The sequence below is a fragment of the Bacillus rossius genome, chromosome 5, assembly GCF_032445375.1.
Source record: "Bacillus rossius redtenbacheri isolate Brsri chromosome 5, Brsri_v3, whole genome shotgun sequence".
In the NCBI taxonomy this organism is placed as follows: Eukaryota; Metazoa; Arthropoda; class Insecta; order Phasmatodea; family Bacillidae; genus Bacillus; species Bacillus rossius.
Genome location: NC_086333.1, coordinates 58,277,069 through 58,303,852, shown reverse-complemented (window position 1 = coordinate 58,303,852; position 26,784 = coordinate 58,277,069). Strand labels below are relative to the sequence as shown.

At 37.8% G+C, this 26,784-nt stretch overlaps 1 protein-coding gene across 6 annotated transcripts in view; it reads left to right on the top strand.

The window, feature by feature from the left end:
• The window catches only part of LOC134531837 (zinc finger protein 660-like), a 116,983-nt gene that overhangs the window by 79,163 nt on the left and 11,036 nt on the right, over nucleotides 1–26,784 (top strand). For 5 of the 6 annotated variants that reach the window (XM_063367813.1, XM_063367816.1, XM_063367811.1 and 2 more), the window contains one exon: nucleotides 5,909–7,363. The exons of the other annotated variant lie outside the window; for it this stretch is intronic. In XM_063367813.1, coding sequence (XP_063223883.1) covers nucleotides 5,909–6,788 — 880 coding nt within the window. In that variant the 3' untranslated portion in view covers nucleotides 6,789–7,363. Of the gene's footprint in view, nucleotides 1–5,908; nucleotides 7,364–26,784 lie in introns of those variants that run through there. 6 annotated transcript variants of the gene reach the window in all.

Genomic DNA, 26,784 nt, shown 5'->3' with positions numbered 1-26,784 from the left:
CCATGATCACTGAAATCTAAGTTGTCGGAATGCTGGGGGCTTCCATATTCAGTCTGTGTCCATCGGAGAATAGACAATGTCTTGTGCTAGAAGGCAATGTCAGCATCATTGAGGCATTTGGCAGTTAGGCTTATTTAAAACTTGCTTATTTACCAGTCCATTGCTATGGATGGGTACTGGTAGTACTCAGTATGCATGAATGGGGCAAAAAATCAATAGTACTGTTACACCTATTTATAATCTTAATCCAACATCCAGGTTGCAATCTCCTTTGTCAATATGAACTCTCAAATAGAATTACGCTGTTATTCCTGAGGTATCTACATTTTATAACATTAATAAAAGGTCAAATAATCACAAATTAATGATTAATAAATAAAAGGTTAATTTTATTGCATTGATACCCCAAAAAAAATTTACTTAAATAATGAAAACCAAAAAAAATACAATCAACTAACTAAATTAAGATCTACATGATCTTCTCATCACATTAACAAAAAATTTAAGTATTTTAACCCAAAATTTAAATTCTTGAAAAATAAATAAGACAGTTAATACACCGTCCAACCATTCATACAAGTAAACAATTTAATGACTAAGGATTATGCTGCTATATCCGCCTATGCCCTTCTTCATGCATTTATCACTGCCACACCACATTTTTCTTCGTGCTTTCGCCACTTTCGCACAGGCATTAGTTTGCCTCACTAAAATTCAGGATCGGGATTATGTATGTCTCTCGCCCAAAGTACCGATTACCAAACACATAGGCTCTGCATACCAGGAATAACTGTTCTACCTTGTGTGTCCGTCACAAAAGTTGCAAATCGTTTGCAAGCAAGGATATATGAAATGAAGAAATCCAAAAGAAATGAGAAGAGTGAGGCACAAAGTCAAGAAAAACATAACCATAGAAACCAGTTCAAACCTCCACAATAAAGTAAACACAGAGTGGCAAAGGCTGCCACGTAAGTCTTGTCAACTGCACCAACTCGGTACTTACTAATTAGAATGCCAAGAGTCTAGGAGGACCCCTCCAGGGAGCAGGTTCTAAAGGGTAGATCAGCCTTGCATGTGGTCGATACGTTCGGTCTGACAGGACGAGAGTGGGGGAGCTGATGACAGGTGCTGAAGCTCCACACAAGCAGTCTGAAGCCAGCAAGCTGGAGTCCAACATGCCTATGACCATCGTGCCTCAGCATTGTCAAGCGGCGGTATTAAAGGAACATGGCAAGATTGCTTAGGTGCTTCGACACACACAGCAACAAAAACCTACTTATGCAGACTCATAACAAGTAAACAGTTACAAGGAATTAAAACACTTCAGAACAAGTTGACACAACACAAAACTTACAAGATCCAACCTAACCCTTTCAACTTCAGCAAAGGCCTAAGGAACACAAAACAAACATTTCCTCATCTTACAAATTTGTCATTCAATTTTACAATGAATATTTTAAGTAAAACTAAACACTGAACTCGAGAACCACTAAAGGTCACACATGACTAGCATACACACATGATCCTTAGAGGCGAAAACAGCATGTTTACACTGCACAAGTCAGTTCTACACTGTTGCAACCAATGCCCACATGCCATTTACAATGTTTATTCGTCTACAAAAGCCTTGAGCTGGTACATGTGGGCCTTCTGATGCTCTGGGCCACTTTTGTGATCAACCAAAAACACAGTGTTTGCTCCAACAGCTTCATTGCAAGATAAGGACCCACATATTTAGGTATAAACTTCCTTCCCACATTATCAGCTGCAACGGACTGTACAAAATTTCTGCACAGGACTGCAGCTCCAACACGGAAGTTGTGTTCAATATGACTACGACTACAATCGTGGCGCTTAGCAATGACCTCTTTTCAAATTACTCAATATATCATTTTACAAAGCATCGCGAAAGATTTCATCCTGAGGAAGCAAAGCACTAGGGATTCCCCATTTATTAAATAATGAATGCGTAATTTGTCTGCATGAAAAAGGTACAGGAGGAAAACTGGTGGAACCATGCTCTGTGGCATTGAAGTCCTCATCCCATGCCGAGTGATCCTTATTGTAAAATATTGTCAGACAGGTCTTCAGGTTACGATTGAACTACTCAACATATTTAGTTTCGAAAAATAATAAGAGCTTAAAAGGTTGAATGGCCCATTCAAAGCAAGTGTTGTAATAGACTTTTGACTGAGAATAACGCACATTGTCTGAGACCACAAACACAGGTGAACATAAACTTCTAAACATGCTCTAACAAAGCTCTGACCATAGAGGTAGCCTTGAGATTTCTTACGGGCAACATAAATACAAATTTAGTAAAAATATCTAGCACTATCAGCACACCAACACTGCCCTTATGCGAACACACCAGAGAGCCGAACACATCAGTATGAAAGGTGTGCCACGGTGATTCAGGGAGATCTGCCATGTTACGTAGGCTTACATAGTTGACACTTGACACAACGCCTAATAAAATCACTTATGTCGGATACAAGGGTTGACCAAGCAAAATGAAGTAATATTTTCCTAATAGTATTACTCTGCCTAAATGTCCATCAAACGCTGAAGAATCGTCAGCTGAAGTGACACAGGAACAAATAACTTCTTCGCCCGGCCATTCTTTCCTGTGAAGCATACCAGTCCCTTATGAACACTGTAAGGAATATCTTCTTTCATGAATCCATCCTTGATTTCCATGCACAGAGAGTCCGACGCCTTAGCCACCTTTAAGTTGACAAAAAATTTCGGAATTGCAAAAAGTATGGCTGCCACACTCAACCAACGTGGTGAACAAGTAAACAAAAAAGTGACGTCGAGGCATAGAAAAGAGAGGGTATAAATGAGCGCAGTTAATACAGCGAAGACAATTTCAGGCTACTTGGCTACCACCAAGCCAATATCAATCTGTGAAATGTAATGGTTGGCAACCACGGCACTTTCCTTTCCGAACAAGAATTTAAAAAAAAACGTGCGGCGTATATCTGAAAAACTAAGATACATATTTCCATTCAAATTATTTCCGTGATCATGTTAATACTCAACTTTGTGTGCATTGTGCAACTGACTGGCGTAGTTCGGCTAGTTGGCAGCATCTGGCCGCAAAATGGCGGAAATATCGTCGTGTAAACAAACATTAGAAAACGTAAATTAAATTTTAAGCATAACGTGGTGTTTTTTTGTCTTGTGGATGGAAATGCATAAATAAAGATTTTGTAATGAATATCTGCACTAGTAATAGTCATGGCGTTCATATTTGTTATGGTACCTAATGTTTCTGTATGACGCAATTGTACAAGTACGCCGTCAGTATGTTTAACCTCAACATAAGTATACGAATCCTTAAACAATTTTCCTGAAGTTTTTAGCAGAAATTGTGCACATTTTAATAATTAATAATTAGCTCTACTAAATGGCAAGTTAAAGAAGACTAATTTATATTCGTTTGCCTTCGAAGCTTCGAAAATTTACGAATATTATTTTTTTCAACGAATTGAATACGAATCCTAAAAATATTCGCTTCGGATTCGAAAATTTCGAAGCTTTGCACGTCCCTACATTCAACTAAGGGTTCGTTAATAACATTTTTTTCTCCAATGACCATGTCTTCTCTCTTGGGCCACTCTTGTTTAACCCAGTGGTGTATTTTGTCTCTGCTATCCCAGAGGCAGAAGGAACAAGGGTATTTAGTGTGGCCACTTTGCTGTCCGAGGAGAAAGTTAACCATTTTTAATTTCACACAAATCACCCATTTATCTTCACGAAACCTTATTTTCTCCCAGACCAAAGCTATGGTGCTATATGTTCCTTTCATTTTCGTTGAGTGAGCAATTGGTATTAAACCATTTTTTGTTCCCACTGTGTAGAACACATTTCAAGCTTTGCTTTGAGCTATCAATAAATAGGTTCCAATCATCTAGAAAATATTCAGGAAGTCTTAATTTTTTCCAGGAGTCCTCTACTATCGTGACAAAATACAAGATTTTTCTTCTTGAGAGAAGAATGGTAGCAGATCCTTTTCTCTTGTAAAGAAATTTTGGTTCCTTGTTCCAGTAAATTATTTTCCTTCGGACTGGAAGCAAGTAATTCAGAAGCTTCTTTTGACAGGTTAAGATAGCTGGCGAGGTCATTTAACTCATCCTGTTTGAAATGTTGAGGAATTGTTGACGTCCCCTCATAATCACTGTCGCCTTCATTAGTATCAGAAGGGTGGTTATAGGGACAACACTCGTCCTCAGAAAGCTCTGGAAGCTAGTGAAATGCTGAGATCAGTACATCCTCTGAGTGAAGGACCGGGCATCTTAGAGAGACTAAATCAGGATAAGTCCACTTGCTACGGTTGTTTTGATTTATTCCAGTAATATTTACTAGACAACAGTCATCGATGTGGTTTTTGGGTGCTCTCCAAACCATCGGTTCACCGAATTTCAAACTTTTTTTTTTCCCACTAGTCCACTGTCGTAAATGTTGTGTATTAGTTTTACAAACCTGATGCGGTGCCCAGACTTATCCTGATCACCGAGCTTAACACCAAAGTATCCATGATAATCTCTCTTTACAAGGGCACTAACAGTCTTTCTGTTATCTTATAATGTTTATTCTCTGCATATGTAGCAAAACACATCATTATGATTTATACAGCTTCTACTGGAACTCATTTTTTATCAACTTCGATCGATCCTGCTTGGCTAAAACTCACAGACTGACCTCAAATTTAGATAAAGCATTGAAATGAAGGATGGGATTCCCATCCTGGGGTATCCCTGTGATGACTTGGCTTGAGTCAAACAGGCAGTTTTACTTCTTTTTTCACACTTATGTCTAAAAGTAGTGCTGATAGAAAAAAAAACTAATATCATATTTAGATTCAGCATCCTAAACATAGCTCAATCAGTTTCAAAATCCTAGACACCAAAAAAAAAATTATTTCCTTGTTGGGCTGTGTAATCTACAACTCGCAAGATTGAACAAACAACATGTGATGCCAAGAGACAGTCGCTTCACTGCACAATAGTTCAAATACAATAATGGAAACTTAGGTATGCACACAGCTCGTAAAGCCAAGCAATGAAAGAAGCTAGAAAAAGAAATTTACCAGAGCGGGGCCAAAACAGAATTTAGAATACAGTTATACATTAATGTTACTAAATAAACTTTCATGACTTACGCCGCCCTAGCTAAGAATTAGCAGGACCGAGCCCACAAACAAAAGAAGATTCCTCCCAGCTGCCCAGTCGAAAGCAAAAAAAAAAAAAAAGAGACAAAGCATACACACACACACACAGAGAGAGAGAACACGGTGCATGCACAGAGAGGAGGAAAGAAAGGAGGCTGGGAAGGGGAACACAGTGGACAGAGGAAAAAAACCACGTGAGCTGGCGCGTGCCGACGACGCAGGAAGGTCTTTTCAACTGACAGGAACAAGCAGAGCACATGGTCGGCTCACTTAGCAAATATTACTTATTAATCTGCCTCTTCTAAACATAACACATAATCTTCATTACTAATATGCCTGCAGACACCTGGACCATCACCACATTTCCTTCTAATGGTGATTTTTAAAACAGTACTTACCAATGTCGGGTTAAATCCCAGGTCCCTCAGTATTTTTCTATACTTGATGAGTTGGGTTACTTAACATCAAAATTTTTTGTGAAGAAAGAATTAAACCAAGCTGATCATAGTCATGCAAAATAGCTACCTTATATCAAAATTATGGTGAGGAAATATTTAAAAGTAATCTTTTTAATTTGTTGGTAAACAAAATTTAAAAAAAACATTAAAAAGCCTGCCTCACATGTATAGCTTATGGAGCAAGACATTTGTTATTTTACGCTTTATATTTGCATTATGTATGGTGGTACTGCAAGCAGTAAAGTGTTTGATTGTTTACCTGTTGTCTGTGCAGAAACCAGTTCCTACAGGAGGTGTTGGACGTGTACGTATGTAGCTTCTGCGGCCGCAGGTTTGCACGATACTGTAGGCTGAGACAGCATTTGATCATCCATAGCCGTGAGAGAAATTTCAAGTGTGATAAATGTGGAGCTGCATTCAAAGTAAACTCCACCCTCCAGAGTCACCTTCTGACACACAGCATGGACAAACCCTTCAAGTGTGACAAGTGTCCTTCCACCCAGTGTACGCAAAGTGCTCTTCTGAGACACAAACAAAACAGGCACGGTGTAGGTGCTGATGGCTATGTCTGCTACATTTGTGGTGAAATGTTGAAGACAAGTAATGGTCTGGAGTATCACATCCAACACCACACGGGCAAGAATGTTTTGTGCGTAGCTTGTGGCAAGTTGTTCTACACAGTATCACATCTCAAAAAGCACACGGCCAGGCATCATGACCCCACGCCCAAGGAGCCGGGTGAGAATTTCGAGTGCTTGCACTGCTCCCGCAAGTATGCCACTAAAGCCTCCCTTAGAAACCACATTATGATAGTCCACCTCAAGGAGATGCCCTACGAGTGTGAGGAGTGTGGACTTAAGTTTACATTGAGATACAGGCTGAACAGGCACGTTGCCTGTCACAAGCAGAGGAAGTTCTGGTGCGACTGCAACCAGAGTTTCGTGACCAAGGGCGGTCTGAACAGACACAAGATGACGCACGTCAACTTCAGACCGTACGTGTGTGACATGTGCGGGCTGACGTTCACGCAGAAGGGCTCGGTGTTGAGGCACATAGTGACGAGCATGAGGGGAAGGTACTTCAAGAGAACTGGTACTTGCCGACCTGTAACAAGAGGACGGGGAGGATATTACGTCCGTCACAAACAGAGTTGAAAACAATTTTTAGGTATCTTTGTTGATAACAAAGCAATTATTGTTTTGGTCATGTTAATCATTAAGTCTTTAAATAATGGAATCTGTTCAGTGATTGTTGACCATCTTTACAAGAACTACTAGTTTTATCACATTTAACTACCTTTTGCAGAAAAAGGGTTTAAATAAAATTTTTACATTGAGTCCTTAGCTTTCATACATTTCTTACAAAACATATGATAAGTGCTGGATGTTTGACTGCCTACAATCTAGGTGAAAGTCTGTTTGGTGCTTTTATTTCACTGATAGCTGCTTTTTGAGATAAAAAATTCCTTGATGGAAATTAATTTTAAAAAAATACAGAAGATACTCCAACATATTACAATATGAATTTTAGTAAAGCAAGTTTATGTTAGTAACAAAACTGTTAAAGAATGATAATTTTATAAGTGGTTATTCATAGGACAGTAGTTTTTATGATTTTTGTATAGTTTAAATATATATATGTCTTTATAACATGCTTTTGCAGCCACTTTAGGATTGGACACAGAGGGGAATAATTAAATAGGGTATTAAAAAGAGTGTGACGAGTGTGATTTGTAACTCATTTTTGTGCTTAAAGGATATGGTTGTTTTGAAATATATATTGCTTCTCACTCTTAATTTAATGCAATATATTTATTTAGACACCATTATATTCTTTATCATTTTCCGCCAGTATGTATTAGTTTTGGACACTCGATACTCTTTAACAACCAATATCAGCCTTGCAAAGCAGTCGATACATTCGGCGGGTCTGACAGGGCGAGAGTGGGGGAGCTGATGACAGGTGCTGAAGCTCCACACAAGCAGTCTGAAGCCAGCAAGCTGGAGTCCAACCCGCCTATGACCATCATGCCTCAGCATTGTCAAGCGGCAATATTAAAGGAACATGTAACAGGGCAAGATTGCTTAGGTGCTTCGACACACACAGCAACAAAAACCTACTTATGCAGACTCATAACAAGTAAACAGTTACAAGGAATTAAAACACTTCAGAACAAGTTGACACAACACAAAACTTACAAGATCCAACCTAACCCTTTCAACTTCAGCAAAGGCCTAAGGAACACAAAACAAACATTTCCTCATCTTACAAATTTGTCATTCAATTTTACAATGAATATTTTAAGTAAAACTAAACACTGAACTCGAGAACCACTAAAGGTCACACATGACTAGCATACACACATGATCCTTAGAGGCGAAAACAGCATGTTTACACTGCACAAGTCAGTTCTACACTGTTGCAACCAACGCCCACATGCCATTTACTATGTTTATTCTTCTACAAAAGCCTTGAGCTGGTACATGTGTGCCTTCTGATACTATGGGCCACTTTTGTGAACAACCAATAACACAGTGTTTGCTCCAACAGCTTCCTTACAAGATAAGGACTCACATAGTCAGGGATAAACTTATGTACTTCCCACATTATCAGCTGCAACGGACTGGACAAAATTTCTACACAGGACTGCAGCTCCAACATGAAAGTTGTGTTCAATATGACTACAATCATGGTGCTTTGCAATGACCTCGTGTTATTTTTTCAAATATATTCAATACATTATTTTACAAAGCATCGCGAGAGATTTCATCCTGAGGGAGCAAAGGAGTAGGTATTCCCCATTTATTAAGTAATGGATGCGTCATTTGTCTGCCTGAAAAAAGTACAGAAGGAGGAAAACTGGTGGAACAGTGCTCTGTGACATTGAAGCCTATATAAATAAGATACAGGTCTTCAACCTACGCAGAGTGATCCTTATTGTAAAATATTTTCAGACAGGTCTTCAGGTTACGATTGCAAACACAGGAGAACAAATAATTTCTAAACATGCTCCGACAGATCTTTGACCATAGAGGTAGCCTTGAGATTTCTTACGGGCAAAAGAGATACAAATTTAGTAAAAATATCTAGCACTATCAGCACACCAACATTGCTCTTACACGAACCCACCAGTGAGCCGAACACATCAGTATGAAAGGTGTGCCACGGTGATTCAGGGAGATCTGCCACGTAGAGCACTACATTGGCATGCTTGGGAGGCTTACATAGTTTCATAGCTGCCAACTCTCACGATTTTGGCGAGGCTCACTATTTGTGGGTATATGTCACGACACCTCTTGATTCAACATCCCTTCCTCATGATTTTTAGTATTTTTTTTATATACCTTGTACGTTTTCATGTCAATAGATTGTATTTGTATCGATACAATCATATTGCACTAGATTGGTTGGATATATATCGCTTGCGACCTCGATTCGAGATCAATTAACTTCGACCTGTTGCTTTTGATTGTTAATGGCGGCCATGGTTGTTTCTAGTTGTGTTGGTTATGTAGTGGATTAACGTATACCGTATATACTCGTGTATAGCGCGCCCTTTTTTCCCCTCAAGTAAAGGAAAAAAATAAGGATGCGCGCTATACACGGAAAAAAAAAGTTTGAGGGGGGGGGGAGGCGGGGAGGAGTGGAAGTCGTTAACTGCCGGGTGACGGGTGACGTTTCTGGCCAGCCCCCAGACATACGCACAAGCAACAAGGCCTCTGTTTCACACACACAGATACACACACACACACACACGTGCGCGCGCGCGAGCGCAAGCTCGCACGTCATGGTCTCTTGTTTATTTTTAGACCTCCCCCCTTAACAGAAAGCCAGCTCAGAAGCTAGTAAAAAAAAAGAGAGAGAGAGAGAGAATGTTGTCACCAGTTCCCCCCCCCCCCCCCTCCCCCGATCATTTTCTTCGCTTCCTCCATTACTCGTCCCAGCAGCCAGCGACCGGTGAGTCATCTAGTTCTCCGCGCCAGCTTAGCAACGTAGCGCGGCACGCCTCCCTCCCTCCCTCTCACCAACCAGTTGTGACGATACAACGCTTCATTATCTTCCGTCTACACAGCAGAGTTTAAGTATTTTCCTGACGCATCACCACACATCAATTTAAATTATCAGGTACCACAAAATGTTAGTAAAATTTATTTATGGGAAAAAAATTTTTCAATTTTTTTTTCTTTGGAATTTGTTGCAAAAATCGTGGTGCGCGCTATACACGAGGGCGCGCTATACACGAGTAAATACGGTATATTCTTTGTTTATGTTATTATGTTGTCGCAGCAGTGCGGCCTGAAGAAACACTACAAAACAACTTTCAACAAGATATATGCAGAAGAGTTTCCGCACATCATATCGTCTTGTAAAGGTGTAAACTATGCATTATATGTTGCGTGCCGTTGTGATTTTTCACTCGCACATGCTGGCAGAAACGATGTGTTTAGAAACTGCCAAACAAAAAAAAATATGTTGATAACGTAAAGTGCATTGATTCAAATAAGATGCTGAATTATGTTTCTGATATGTCTGCGAACCGTACAATTCTTGCAGAATGTTTATTTACGTTTTTTATTGTTGAAAACAATTTGCCAATAACTTGTGCTGATTACGCGGGCTCGTTGTTCAGGAAAATGTTCCCGGACAGCAAAATTTGGAAAGAAAGAAAAATACAGCTGCCCAAAAACGAAAACATTAGCTATAATTGCAGAAATAGAATAGGAAACATGCAACTAATGTTGAGATCTTGAAAATTGAAGTTTTTTCAGTGGCAACGGATGGAAGCGATCAGGGTGATGCAAAACCTGTATCCTATCTTTGTTACTTCCTACAACAAAGTGACATATTGAAACAAGCAGAAGTGGCAGACATGAACTCTATTTGTACTGCTTCTTTCTGTAGTCTAAGGTTCTTTGTTGAAAAGTTTCCCAGCATTGTGGTGAAGAATGAAGACCAAGATATGGATTCAGAAGTAGACTAGTTGGAAACAAAATTTTGCTCTTTTCAGGTGCTAGATATTCCAGAAGAGGTGGCAAAACAGAGCAGAATGGATATGAAATGGTCATTGTTTGGACAAATAAAAATTCCAGACAATACTTAATATATGGTAGACTTTCCGGGGCAATGCTTGCCATTCTCTGTATCTCACACAGCAATGCAGTGTGTGAAAGGATTTTTTCATAAATTAAGAAGAAAAGAAAAAGAACCCAATTCAGAGCATCAATGTGTGATGCAACTCTAGAAAAACTGGCCAAACTGAAATCATCACAGGGAGGACTTTGTTATGAACAGAATTTTGATGCAAATTTTTTAAAGAAGGCTAAATCTTCAACATGCATGACATTGAAGAAGTGATAATTATCTGCTTTTAATTTGTAGGCCCATACATGTGCTGAAATACTAACCCAACCTCAATTTCCAATCTCATAATCAAAAATAGTTTAAAGTTACATTATTTATTTTACATTATAAGGAGGTTTCCTCTAACAAACTACAAATGTAACCGAGTTAAAATAACATTATTTTCTGTGCAGACCTACGTGTGAACTGTGGAAATTTCCATTTATGATCTTCTAATGTATGTAAGTTGTTTGCATTTGTTCCTAGTGATTGTTGGAAACAGATTTAAGTGATTGACGTGAAATATGCATTTATACACATCAGTGCCTATAATATCGTATTTTAGACATTTAAGTTTCACGAAACCACACACAAAATTCACAGATTAAAAATCTTCAATATTTTGGATTTCTCAGGGTTGGCAAACTATGTAGTTGGCACACGACACAACGCCTAATGAAATCCCTCATGTTGGATACAAGGGTTGACCAAGAAAAATTAAGAGATATTTTCTTAATAGTATTACTCATGCCTAAATGTCCATCAAACACTGATGAATCGTCAGCTGAAGCGACGCAGGAAGAAGTATCTTCTTTGCCAGACCATTCTGTCCCGTGAAGCATACCAGTCCCTCATGAACACTGTAAGGAATCTCTTCTTGTTTCACAAATCCATCCCTGATTTCCGACCCCTGAGCCTCCTTTAAGTTGACAAGACTTAGGAATTATTACTATAAGGGTGGCTGCCACACCCAACTCTCGCTCTAGTCCTTCATCCAAGTTGAATTCCTCCAGATGGAACATCCTCAACAACGTGTCAACGACAACACTGTGTGAACCCGTAACATGGTGCACCTTGTACCTAAAATGAGAGAGACACAGTATCCATCGACCCAGTCGACCCAACTAATGATGTTGCAACAGCCATGTGAGCTCTGTAAGCTGGTGAAATGCTGGGATCGGTACATCCTCTGGGTGAAGGACCGGGCATCTTGCAAAGACAAAATTCCACTTGCTGTGGTTGTTTCAATTGATTCCAGTAATATTTACTAGACAAATAAAAGTCATCGATGTGGTTTTTGGGTGCTCTCCAAATCATTGATCCACCTAATTTCTAACTTTTTCTTTTCCTACTAGTCCACTGCCGTAAATGTTGTGTACTAGTTTTACAAACCTGATGCGGTGCCCAGGACTTATCCTGATCACCGACTATAACACCAAAGTAGCCATGATAAGCTGTCTTTACAAGGTCACTAACAGTCTTTCTTTTAATGTTTATTCTCTGCATATGTAGCAAAACACATCAGTATGATTATACTGGAACTCATTTTTTATCAACTTTGATCTATCCTGCACAGCTAAAACTCTAGCAAAAGAAATTTACCGAAGCGGGGCCAAAACATAATTTAGAATACAATTATAACATTAATGTTACTAAATAAACTTTAATGACTTACGCCACCCTTGCTAAGAATTAGCAGGACCGAACCCACAAACAGAAGACCATCTCTCTAAGCTCCCCAGTCGATTGCCAAAAAAAATACTCCCAAAAGACAAAGAGCTTGTGCCCCCCCCCCCCCCCCCCTCCCCTCACACACACACACAGTGCATGCACAGAGAGGAGGAAAGAAAGGAGGGTGGGAAGGGGAACACAGTGGATGGAGGAAAGAAAACAAGCGAGCTTGCGCATGCAGACGACGCAGGGTGGTCTTTTCAACTGACAAGAACAAGCAGAGCACGTCGGCTCACTTAGCAAATATGACTTCTTAATCTGCCTCTTCTAAACATAACATATAAGCTTCATTACTAATATGCCTGCAGACACCTAGACCATCACCACATTTCCTTCCAATGGTGATTTTTTTAAACAGTACTGACTAGTGTCTGGTGGAATTCCCATGTCCTTTAGTATTTTCCTATGCTTGATGAGGTAGGTTACTTAACATCAATAATTTTTATTGAAGAAAGAATGAAACCAAGCTGATCATATTCATGCAAAATAGCTACCTGAAATCAAATTTATGGTGAGGAAATGTTTAAAAGTAATCTTTTTAATTTGTTGGTAAACAAATTTTTAAAAAACATTAAAAAGCCTGCCTCACACGTATAGCTTACGGAGCAAGACATTTAGTCCGGTTGCCAAATGGCATTTTTTTACCTAAACCCAGAAGTAAGGTCCGCCCAAAGTTTTATGGCATTTTTTGTTTCTTCAATGTATATCTGATGATATTCTGCAGGGTGCCACTTTTGACACCCTTGAGCAATTTTAGATAAGACGGTGACCAAGATAGTTTAAACTTCATTCATTGGGCATATATGCGCGTATAAGACACATTTTTTAATCATTGTGGTGTATAAAATGATTTTAGGGCTTAGGAAATATAAGAACAAATTTTTTTGGCAGTTAAATACTTTTATAAAATATAGCAGAAAATATTTCGCAAATTGATAATGATATATTTGGAATATCTTGATTCCAAGGAAAGTGAACTTTGATTAAATACTAAATCATTAACACATACATTTACAATACATTTAAAAGCATGGACTGTAAAATTAATTGAAGTTGTATGTGGCGTGAAATATCTTTAGCCAGCTGTAACGTTTATATACATAATTTATGCTGTAATCAATGTTATAAGTAACCTGTAACATTTACAAGCATTTGATTTAATATGCAAAGGATTAGTATCAAAATTTTAAATATTACGTATTTAATTTTATTGTTGCAGAAGTAAAAAAACAAATATTAACATCCAGTATAAATGTGAAGGCCTTAGTTGTAATTTTTATATATAAAAATTACTAAAATAAACTATCTTGCAGTCTCACTTTACTATATTGAATAGGCCAATGGAATGTAACTTCATTACCAAAAAACATTTGCACTCACACTATGGATATCATATCAAACAACATATCAAAAGTTGATTTAAGTTTTATGATCATTCTAATAAGTCATAAATGTATACATGACATTCTTAAGACGATTCAAAATGTCTTATAGTCCAGACTTGATCATTCTAGCATTTCATTTTCACATGAAGTGCCAAACTATGGCGACAATTTAGCATTGATATTATCAATTTTCTGAAAATTATAGACATAAATATCAAAATCTTAACCAGGAGTTAATTTATGTCAAGCAAATTTCATATGTATTTACATTTACACCTATATATGTAAAATTCTTTAAGTAATAAAATTAAATTTACAATGTTAAACAATTAATAAGTCAACTATTTAATCATCCAAATCGTCAGCAGGGTCAGTTGGTACGAACTGTGTCCACGGATTGCAACAAGTTTCTTCACCATAGCAATGGCAAAATTGTGTACATGTTAATTTAGAAAAAACACAGCTGCATCTTCCATTAGAACAAGGGTTTTCTTTTGCGCAACCACAGCGTACCATATGAAGTATCTCGGGTGGAGCCAGATTAACTCCACTTGGTACAGTTACAGGAATTAGGCTTTTGTTGACAACATCTTCTACCCAGCCCAATTCTGTTGCCAGTTGTGGTGGATTTTCCTCAAGTGCAGATTTCCAAATACACATTTGGAAATGAGTCCGCTTCACATGTTCGGCAAAGGCTTCGGTAGTAGGTGGCAAGGTACACAGTTTCACAGCCTCATACCTGCCAACATTCAAATCAAAAAAATCATGAGGTCCTCGATAAAAATTTTCAGGCCCACAAATACATGTTAGATATAAAAAACAACAAATGAGAATCTTTAAATTTAAGTGACATACCTGTACATATGTTACATGGTCTCTGCTTCAAAATTTATTTCAACAAATTATAGGTTGCAGATTTTGCAGCCTTCAAAAATTTTTCGTCGAAGAGTTGTTCGTAACACACGCCCTCTTGTGCAGATTTCACTTTTAGCAAACTTTCAAGCGATTTTTCCGACAATGACGATCTGAATTGGGTTTTTGTCTTCTTTACCTGGCTGAAGATCCTCTCACACTCGGCGTTACTATGAGGAATGGATAAAATACCTAGCATAAGTTGAGCTAACTTGTCATACTTCAAACTCCCATCTGTAGTCTTCATCTGTCCAATCAATGACCACTTAGAGTCAATTCTTTCCTGCTTCAATATTTCCTCAGGAATATCTTCTATTTGAAATGAAGAAAATTGTGACTCCAAAACATCAATTGCAGCATCTATATCTTGTCCTTCCATAATTATAATATTTGGAAATTTATCAACAAAATATCTTGCACTAGAAAATGATGCATGGCTTATGTTTTCAATGCATGCTACTTCTGCATGAGCTAGAAATGTACTTTTTAATGGAAATTTGTGTACTATGTAGTCACATGCAGCCACATAATACTGCCTAATTGAACTGTAAAACAATTTGCCCTGTTCAACACTCAAGCCACCCACAATTTTGAATGCCGCACTACCAATAACCAAATCTTCATCCTTTTTTTGATTATCATGAGTGTGATAATCAATCTCCAAAAGAGAAGTAGATGATTTTACTAAATCAGCACACACAAATTTTGACATCAATTTTCGCAACAGGTCGTAAAGTGTGGATTTCAGTTTCTGAATCTGAGGTTCTTGCGACTGTAGTAGTACATTGGTCTTGTCGAACATAGGGATTACATTTAAGAGAAACATGCAAAATGCCTTGTTTAAATCACTTGATAAAAACATGAATAGCCTCTCTTCTCTAGTAAGTTGGGATGACATAGGTCTACATTTTTCTGCTGGTACCTGAGGAACTGATGTTTTCATTTTAGGTCTGTGTGTTAACTTGATTTTCTTTGAGCTGGTCACATCCATTTTAGAACTGCGCTTCTTTGAACTGTCACGTTTAGAAGCTATTTTACTGGGAAAAGTGAACTTGGAAATGTTTTTTTTATCATTTGAAGACACTGCATGGCTACTGTTTGTACTACTACTACTTTCTGTGTTTGTGGCACTGGATAAAACTGTGAGGTTACTTTGACTACCTTGTTGAGATGGAATTGAACATTCACCTATTTCTGAAACTAGTTTGGGGATTTTGTAGCTCTGAAGTGTGCTCCTGCTTTCATTTGCAAATTCAGGCCGACATTCTACCAAAAAAAAAACTAGTTAATGGCTGCCATTGTTCTACCAACCTTGTCAAGCATTTTCCTAACGAAAGCCATTGTGTACACACATGTTTGAGGACTTTCCTAGTGTCTACGTCATGCAAAATCTGAAATTCTTTTAGCTTTTCTTTCCTATTTACACTCTTTTCCAAGTAATAAAATATATCAATCAAAATGTCATCCACTTTAGATGGAAGACAAGCAGCAGCTTTTTCAGCACATAAGTTTATCAAATGGCATGGACAACCAACGGCAATCAAATTTTCGATTTTACTTTTCATAACAGCAGCCACACCACTTTTATGTCCCATCATCACTGGCGCATTGTCAGCGCTTAGCGCCAAACAGTTTGAAAACGGAATGTTGTTTTCTTTTAAGGTATCAAGTAAAAGATTACCAATATTTACTCCTGTTGAGTTGCCTTTGAGAACTGGTACTGCCAAGAGCCTATTTTGAATTTCGAGCTTGTCTTTACTGTGGAAAGTAACCACAATGGGGTAAAGTTTGCAATCACTTTCATTACTACCATCGGTTGCGATGGAAAATGGTGTATTACGTAACACAGATACAAGTTTCTCATGCGAGCTTTGATCCATTTGTCCCAATATTGCTGCAGATTTGGTCCTCGCACAGCCGTATTTTTTGGCAATGTCACTATCGGGAAACATCTTTCTAAAAAGCGGCCCTGCATGGTCACTACACGACAGCGCTAAATTATGTTCAACTAAAAAAGATGTAAAATAACATTCTGCTCGTGTAACACTATTATCACTGTTCACAGAAAAATTTAGTTTTTTATTGGAAGCAATACACTTCACGTGTTCGTTGTGTTTTTTTGTAGCGACATGTTTCACAATGTCTTCTCTTCCACTATGCGATATAGAAAAATCAGCACGGCACACGCTACAAAATGCGAAATTGCTTCCTTTACGTGATTCGAGTATTGATGGAAACTCGTTACTGTAAGTTTTCGTAAAACTTGTTTTGTAACTTTTACAAACAGTTCTATCAGAAATGTTCACGTTGCTCTAGACACAAACACCGCCGCCATTTGCCAAACAACAAAGGGAGCAACGCAAGACGAAAATAAACATTCGACTTCGACACCAACTACTCACTTACTATCGACTATCGAACACGGCGAGAGCATGGTATGTGGCTCGGCTGCGGAAAACAGCACGGCCCGGCTCAGCCAAAGAGCATGAGCTCGGCACGGCCCGGCCGGAGGCGAAACGTAGCCGTGTAAAATATCAGCAACAGGTTCAAATATAACAATACTGTTACAGTTAACACAAATAAATCATAGTATTTACATAGCTGAACCTCAAAATAAATGCAACCTTAACATCTTATTCACAGTTGCGTTGCCACTAATTTTCCCCCTTGCTGATGCAATATAATTATGTCGTTAAAAAAATCTCGGGGCCCCGAAAAATCGTGAGGAAACACTATTTTGGCGTGAGGGCGTGAGATGGACCTTAAAATCGTGAGCCTCACGCCAAAATCGTGAGAGTTGGCAGGTATGCAGCCTTGTTGGTATTGTCAGTTCCCATTTTTTTAAGCCACATTTGGTATCTTATATTTGACATAGACCTAATTTTGGCGATATAATACCCATAGCATGATGCTATAAATGCAGTATATTCATATATTACATCATTAATGTTGGCTCCTATTTGCCCTAAAAGCGATAGCTTTAAGCCCTTTTGGAATGCTCTCACAACAGTTGCCTTTCCTATACCATAAATATGGGATACAGTATCACAACCTGATAAACCATGGGCTGCCGAAAGATACCTACGTAATTATATCGCGATGCTTATGAGCTGTCATTCTAATATCAATAACTTGACGCTGGGATACAGTTTCTTCCATTAAAACAGTACAATTGAGTGCACAATGTCTGTAATAGTGAAGCAGCAGAACAAAGACATCTGTATCATCACTTCTAATTGTTATAAGTTTATAACCTTCATTAACACAGGACACCATTTGATGTGGGATAATAATATCCGCTTCTTCATGCGTTGTTCGTAGGTCTGTTCTGAATATTGTAACCCCTTCGTATATTTGAACTGGTATTGAGTCCAACCCGCTAATGATGAGTTTGTGTTCATATGTTGCAGCATGTTTGCCACCGTCTGTTATGAATGTTTCACAAATGATTTTGATTAGTTGAATCTTGTTGAATGTAACAGTTAATAAAACTTTCTGAGATGGGAGAGGCGTGTTGAGAGTCAATTTATGTTTACGGCTAGCTTGTTTACCAGCTCTAGATGTCCTTGTCACACTTTTGATACTGAAGTCTTGGTATCGGTCGAATATTAAATGTACATCAGCCTTTCTTAATTCATTCAAAACACAAGTTACGAAGCCATTCACAAAGTCACTCACAGTGCCTGATGAAGGATAAAACACTGTCCACAGTGCAGCACAACCATCATTTAGGATAACTGCTGGTAACTTGCTTTATGAATGAGTTATCGTTGAATGTTGCACTTGAAGCATGTTTTTCAGAGTTGAGATATTTTTTTTATCCCTCATGTTACCATTGTTATCAAACATTGAGGTAGGCACAGGAGAGAGTTCATGACGAAATACTTCTTCTGTATTAAGTCCACGTGAACCTACTAGAACCATGAATCGGAAAATATAATTTCTGTATCCCAAACATCTTTTGTTCCCAATACCAATTTTTTCTTGTCTGTAGACATAGTTTTAACTTTGGTGAACGTTTGATTGAATCCTGCAGGCCAACTTTCTTCAAATTGAATCATGCTTGTTAACCCAATTGCAACCGATGCATCAGCATTGACTAGATTATTACACACTAAACCAGTTAACACTTCAAATATTGCAGTTCACATCACCTGAAACAGAAATAAAAAAAATTGTATATCGGCAGTGGTTGTCCCAATTATCTGCATAATACATATGTTAAAGCTTTAAAATCAATTTAATCACCAAAATAAATAGTTGTTAGTATTGCCAGACACTGAAATCATTATGTTAGACACCAACATGACTATCACATGTGTTCTATGGGCAAATTTATGGCCGATAAATACATTTTGAGCCATCTAAGGCGCCATCTTGAATATCTTAAATTACTTAAGGGTGTCAAAGTGGCACCCTATAGAATATCATTAAGTATCCCTTAAAGAATCAGAAAATGCCATAAAACATTGGGCGGACCTCACTTCCGGGTTTCTTTGATCTGCCACTGGGCTAATTTGTTGTTTTTCGCTTTATATTTGCATTATGTATTGTGGTACTACAAGCAGTAAAGTGTTTGATTGTTTACCTGTTGTCTGTGCAGAAACCAGTTCCTACAGGAGGTGTTGGACGTGTACGTATGTAGCTTCTGCGGCCGCAGGTTTGCACGATACTGTAGGCTGAGACAGCATTTGATCATCCATAGCCGTGAGAGAAATTTCAAGTGTGATAAATGTGGAGCTGCATTCAAAGTAAACTCTGCCCTCCAGAGTCACCTTCTGACACACAGCATGGACAAACCTTTCAAGTGTGACAAGTGTCCTTCCACCCAGTGTACGCGTAGCGCTCTTCAGAGACACAAACAAAACAGGCACGGTGTAGGTGCTGATGGCTATGTCTGCTACATTTGTGGTGAAATGGTGAAGACAAGTAATGGTCTGGAGTATCACATCCAACGCCACACGGGCAAGAATTTTTTGTGCGTAGCTTGTGGCAAGTTGTTCTACACAGTATCACATCTCAAAAAGCACACGGCCAGTCATCATGACCTCACGCCCAAGGAGCCGGGCGAGAATTTCGAGTGCTTGCACTGCTCACGCAAGTACGCCACTAAAGCCGCCCTTAGAAACCACATTATGATAGTGCACCTCAAGGAGATGCCCTACGAGTGTGAGGAGTGCGGACTTAAGTTTGCATTGAAATATATGTTGAACAGACACGTTGCCAGTCACAAGGAGAGGAAGTTCTGGTGCGACTGCAACCAGAGTTTCGTGACCAAGGACGGTCTGAACAGACACAAGATGACGCACGTCAACTACAGACCGTACGTGTGTGACATGTGCGGGCTGACATTCACGCAGAAGGGCTCGGTGTTGAGGCACATAGTGACGAGCATGAGGGGAAGGTACTTTAAGAGAACTGGTACTTGCCGACCTGTAACAAGAGGACGAGGAGGATATTACGTCCGTCACAAAGACAGTTGAAAACAATTTTTAGGTATCTTTGTTGATAACAAAACAATTATTGTTTTGGTCATGTTAATCATGAAGTCTTTAAATAATGGAATCTGTTCAGTGATTGTTGACCATCTTTACAAGAACTTCTAGTTTTATCACATTTAACTACCTTTTGCAAAAAAAGGGTTTAAATAAATTTTTTACATTGAGTCCTTAGTTTTCATACATTTCTTACAAAACATATGATAAGTGCTGGATGTTTGACTGCCTTCAATCTAGGTGAAAGTCTGTTTGGTGCTTTTATTTCACTGATAGCTGCTTTTTGAGCTAAAAAAATCTTTGATGGAAATTAATTTTAAAAAAATATAGAAGATACTCCAACATATTACAATATGATTTTTAGCAAAGAAGTTTATGTTGGTAACAAAACTGTTAAAGAATGATAATTTTATAAGTGGTTATACATAGGACATTAGTTTTTATGTTTTTTGTATAGTTTAAATATATATCTGTCTTTATAACATGCTTTTGCCAGCCACTTTAGGATTGGACACAGAGGGGAATAATTAAATAGGGTATAAAAAAGAGAGTGACGAGTGTGATTTGTAACTCATTTTTGTGCTTAAAGGATATGGTTGTTATGAAATATATATTGCTTCTCACTCTTAATTTAATGCAATACATTTATTTAGACACCATTATATGATTTAGCATTTTCCGCCAGTATGCATTAGTTTTGGACACTGGATACTCTTTAACAACCTATATCAGCCTTGCAAAGCAGTCAATACATTTGGCGGGTCTGACAGGGCGGAAGTAGGGGAGCTGATGACAGGTGCTGAAGCTCCACACAAGCAGTCTGAAGCCAGCAAGCTGGAGTCCAACCCACCTATGACCATCATGCCTCAGCATTGTCAAGCGGCGATATTAAAGGAACATGTAACAGGGCAAGATTGCTTAAGTGCTTCGACACACACAGCAACAAAAACCTACTTATGCAGACCCATAACAACAAGTTAACAGTTATAAGGAATTAAAACACTTCAGAACAAGTTGACACAACACAAAACTTAAAAGATCCAACCTAACCTTACAACTTCAGCAAAGGCCTAAGGAACACAAAACAAACAATTCCCGGTCTTAAAAATTCTTTAATCATTTCACAATGAAAATTTTAAGTAAAACTAAACACTGAACTCGAGAACCACTAAAGGTCATACATGACTAGCATACACACATGATCCTTAGAGGCGAAAACAGCATGTTTACACTGCACAAGTCAGTTCTACACTGTTGCAACCAACGCCCACATGCCATTTACAATGTTTATTCTTGTACAAAAGCCTTGAGCTGGTACATGTGTGCCTTCTGATACTATGGGCCACTTTTGTGATCAACCAATAACACAGTGTTTGCTCCAACAGCTTCTTTACAAGTTAAGGACTCACATAGTCAGGGATAAACTTATGTACTTCCCACATTATCAGCTGCAACGGACTGGACAAAATTTCTACACGGGACTGCAGCTCCAACATGAAAGTTGTGTTCAATATGACTACAATCATGGTGTTTTGCAATGACCTTTTGTTAATTTTTCAAATATATTCAATACATTATTTTACAAAGCCTCGCGAGAGATTTCATCCTGAGGGAGCAAAGGACTAGGGATTCCCCATTTATTAAGTAATGGATGCGTCATTTGTCTGCCTGAAAAAAGTACAGAAGGAGGAAAACTAGTGGAACAGTGCTCTGTGACATTGAAGCCTATATACATAAGATAGATCTCTTCATCCTACGTAGAATGATACTTATTGTAAAATATTTTCAGACAGGTCTTCAGGTTACGATTGCAAACACAGGAGAACAAATAATTTCTAAACATGCTCCGACAGAGCTTTGACCATAGAGGTAACCTTGAGATTTCTTACGGGCAAAAGAAATACAAATTTAGTAAAAATATCTAGCACTATCAGCACACCAACATTGCTCTTACACAAACCCACCAGAGAGCCGAACACATCAGTATGAAAGGTGTGCCATGGTGATTCAGGGAGATCTGCCACGTACAGCACTACATTGGCATGCTTGGGAGGCTTACATAGTTGCATAGCTGCCAACTCTCACGATTTTGGCGAGGCTCACTATTTGTAGGTATATGTCACGCCCTCTTGATTGAACATCCCTTCCTCACGATTTTTAGTATTTTTTTTATACCTTGTACGTTTTCGTGTCAATAGATTGTAACTGTATCGATACAATCGTATGGCACTAGATTGGTTGGATATATATCGCTTGCGACCTCGATTCGAGATCAATTAACTTCGACCTGTTGCTTTTGATTGTTAATGGCGGCCATGGTTGTTTCTAGTTGTATTTTTGGTTACGTAGTGGATTAACGTATATATTCTTTGTTTATGTTATTATGATGTCGCAGCAGTGCGGCGTGAAGAAACACTACAAAACAACTTTCAACAAGTTATATGCAGAAGAGTTTCCGCACATCATATCATCTTGTAAAGGTGTAAACTATGCATATTATGTTGCATGCTGCTGTGATTTTTCACTCGCACATGCTGGCAGAAGCGACGTATTTAGACACTGCCAAAAAAAAACAAAAAAATGTTGATAGCGTAAAGTGCATTGATTCAAATAAGAAGCTGAATTATGTTTGTGATATGTCTGAGAACTGTAAAATTCGTGCAGATTGTTTATTTACGTCTTATATTGTTGAAAACAATTTGCCAATAACTTGTGCTGATCACGCGGGCTCGTTGTTCAGGAAAATGTTCCCGACAGCGAAATTGAAAAAAAAAATACAGCTGTGCAAAAACGAAAACATCAGATATAGTTGCAGAAATTGAATAGGTAACATGCAACTAATGTTGAGATCTTGAAAATTGAAGTTTTTTTCAGTGGCGACGGAGGAAGTGATCAAGGTGATGCAAAGCTGTATCCTATCTTGGTTACTTTCTACAACAAAGTGACATATTGAAACACGCAGAAGAGGCAGACATAAACTCTAATTGTACTGCTTCTTTCTGTAGTCTAAGGTTCTTTGTTGAAAATTTTCCCAGCGTTGTGGTGAAGAATGAAGACCAAGATATGGATTCAGAAGTAGACTGGTTGGAAACAGAATTTTGCTCTTTTCAGGTGCAAGATATTCCAGAAGAGGTGGCAAAACAGAGCAGAATGGATATGAAGTGGTCATTGTTTGGACAAATAAAAATTCCAGACAAATCTTTAATGTATGGTAGACTTTCCGGGGCAATGGTTGCCGTTCTCTGTATCCCACACAGCAATGCAGAGTGTGAAAGGATTTGTTCATAAATTTTAAAAAAAAGAACCCAATTCGGAGCATCAATGTGTGATGCAACTCTAGAAAAACTGGCCAAACTGAAATCATCACAGAGAGGACTTTGTTATGAACAGAATTTTGATGCAAATTTTTTTAAAGAAGGTTACATCTTCAACATGCATGTCATTGAAGAAGTGATAATTATCTGCTTTTAATTTGTAGGCCCATACATGTGCTGAAATACTAACCCAACCTCAATTTCCAATATCATAATCAAAATTAGTTTAAAGTTACATTATTTATTTTACATTATAAGGAGGTTTCCAATAACAAACTACAAATGTAACCGAGTTAAAATAACATTATTTTGTGTGCAGACCTACGTGTGAACTGTGGAGGTTTCCAATTATGATGTTCTAATGTATGTAAGTTGTTTGCATTAGTTCCTATTGTTTGTTGGAAACAGATTTCAGCGAATGACGTGATATATGCATTTATACTCATCAGTGCCTATAATATCGTATTTTAGCCATATTTAAGTGTTTTCACAAAACCACACAAAAAATTCACAAATTAAAAATCCTCAAGATATTGGCTTTTACAGGGTTGGCAAACTATGTAGTTGGCACTCGACACAACGCCTAGTGAAATCCCTCATATTGGATACAAGGGTTGACCAAGAAAAATTAAGAGATATTTTCTTAATGCCTAAATGTCCATCAAACACTGAAGAATCGTCAGCTGAAGCGAGGCAGGAACAAGTACCTTCTTCGCCTGACCATTCTGTCCTGTGAAGCATACCAGTTCCTCATGAACACTGTAAGGAATCTCTTCTTGTTTCACAAATCCATCCCTGATTTCCATGAACAGAGAGTCCGACCCCTGAGCCTCCTTTAAGTTGACAAGACTTAGGAATTACCATAAGGATGGCTGCCACACTCAACTCTCGCTCTAGTCTTTCATCCAAGTTGAATTCCTCTAGATGGAACATCCTCAACAACATTTCAACGACAACATTGTGTGAACCCGTAACATGGTGCACCTTGTACCTAAAATGAGAGAGACACAATATCCATCGACCCAGTCGACCGAACTGATAATGTTGCAACAGCCACGTGAGGTCTGGAAGCTGGTGAAATGCTGGGATCGGTATATCCTCTGAGTAAAGGACTGGGCATCTTGCAGAGACTTTATCATGATAAGTCCACTTGCTATGGTTGTTTCGATTGATTCCAGTAATATTTACTAGTTCGTATTTTGAATATCTTGAAGACAAACTTTCGTCCCTTCAAGATGAAATACTGATCCTTGGTGACTTCTACGTTCCTGGTATTTACTGGTCCAATTATAACTTACAAGTGAACACTAATCGTAAGGCACAGAGTCTTCTCAATTTCGCTTCTAGCCTCTGCATTATCCAATACAACAACACTCAGCCTCCCCCTAATCTTTTAGATTTAATTTTTTCTAACTCATCAATCTGTAAAGTGTCTCAAGCAACTGATCCACTCGTAAAAGAAGACTTCTATCATCCAGCATTATTTATAAAATTAATTTTAGACTCTTTACCATATAAGTCTAATTCTTCGACTAATTTCAAAAATTAAAAAAATTGGGGATTATCTTAGTCTCTTTAGTTCCATAAAAAAATTTTATTGGTCTTTATTCTATAAATCTACAGATGTTAATATTTTAGTGGATCAACTCTCTAACTGCATATGTAACAGTATGAATGAATTTATTCCTGTTATTTCTAAAAAATCTACTAAATACCCTTGCTGGTTCTGTAGTGAATTAATATTTAATCTAAAAGCTAAAAAAAGACTTCCATAAATTACAGAAAAGAAACATGATCTACTATTCCCAATTTTCATTCTACAGGAAGCAAGTTAAATATCTAATCAAACGTGACAAAATCAATTGGACTCGACATATTAATAACAAAGTAAGGTCTTACCCTAAAAAGTTAATGAGAAATGGTTACCGTGAAGAGTATTCTATCAAGGTTAATGATGTTGTGTCTTCTGACCCTGTTTTGCTATCTAATACCTTTGCTGAATATTTCTCTAATGTATATTCATCTACTAATCACAATCATAATGTTAATGTATCAATGTCAAACCATGATACCATTTTGGTCCCCGTTATTTCTGAAAGTCTTGTGCTTTGGGGTATTAAATACCTAAAATCTTCTATGTCATGCGGTCCTGATGGAATACCTAACTTTGTTCTTAAAGGCTGTTCATACATATTAACACCACACTTCTTAAACATTTATTTAACGTAAGTTTGAAAAGTCAAACGTTTCCCACCAAATGGAAAATAGCAAGGGTAATTCCCATTCTCAAAAGCGGTTCTAAATTAAAGGTATCTTAACTACAGTCGTATTTCCATCCTTAATGGTTTGTCTAAAATATTTGAAAATTAATTTTCTTTAAATTCTTAAATTTCCCAATTAAAAACCTACTGTCTCCTTCACAACATGGTTTTAGAACTGGTATGACCACAGCCACCAACCTTGTGTCCTTTCTAAATCCTATTTATTATGAGGTAACGAATAGGGGTCAGGTAGATGGCTGCTACTTTGACCTTGCGAAAGCATTCGAAACTGTTAACCATGATATTTTTTAAGTAAACTTGCTAAATTTGCTTTATGTGGCAATTTTGTAACCTGGTTTTCCGACTACCTTCATAATAGATGTTTTTTTGTTTCCATCAACAACAGTATTCTTCATATTTTAAAGTTCCATCTGGGGTCCCGCAGGGTGGCACTCTCTCTCCATTACTTTTCAATATTTTCATTGATGATATTACATTTGTACCTAAACAATCAAGTGGTGTATTGTTTGCCGATGATTTTAAAATTTCCAGAAGTATTAACTCTATCAATGACTGCTTGTTACTTGAAATTGATATGCATGAAATTAATAAATGGTGCTTATTAAATTTAGTAACTCTTAACACAAATAAAACAAAAATTATCTCCTTCACAAGGAAATATCATCCTGTAAAATATGATTATGTTCTTAACAATAAAATAATCCCAATCACTTCTTCTATAAAAGAATTAGGTATACTACTTGACTCAAAATTATATTTTCACTTGCATGTAAATTACTTAGTTACTAGTTCAAATAGAACATTAGCATTAATCAAATATTGTACGTTCTATGATACAAACAGTGACTCTCTTCTTTGTTTTTATTTATCACTTGTTAAATCTAAGTTAGAATATTGTTCAGTTATTTGG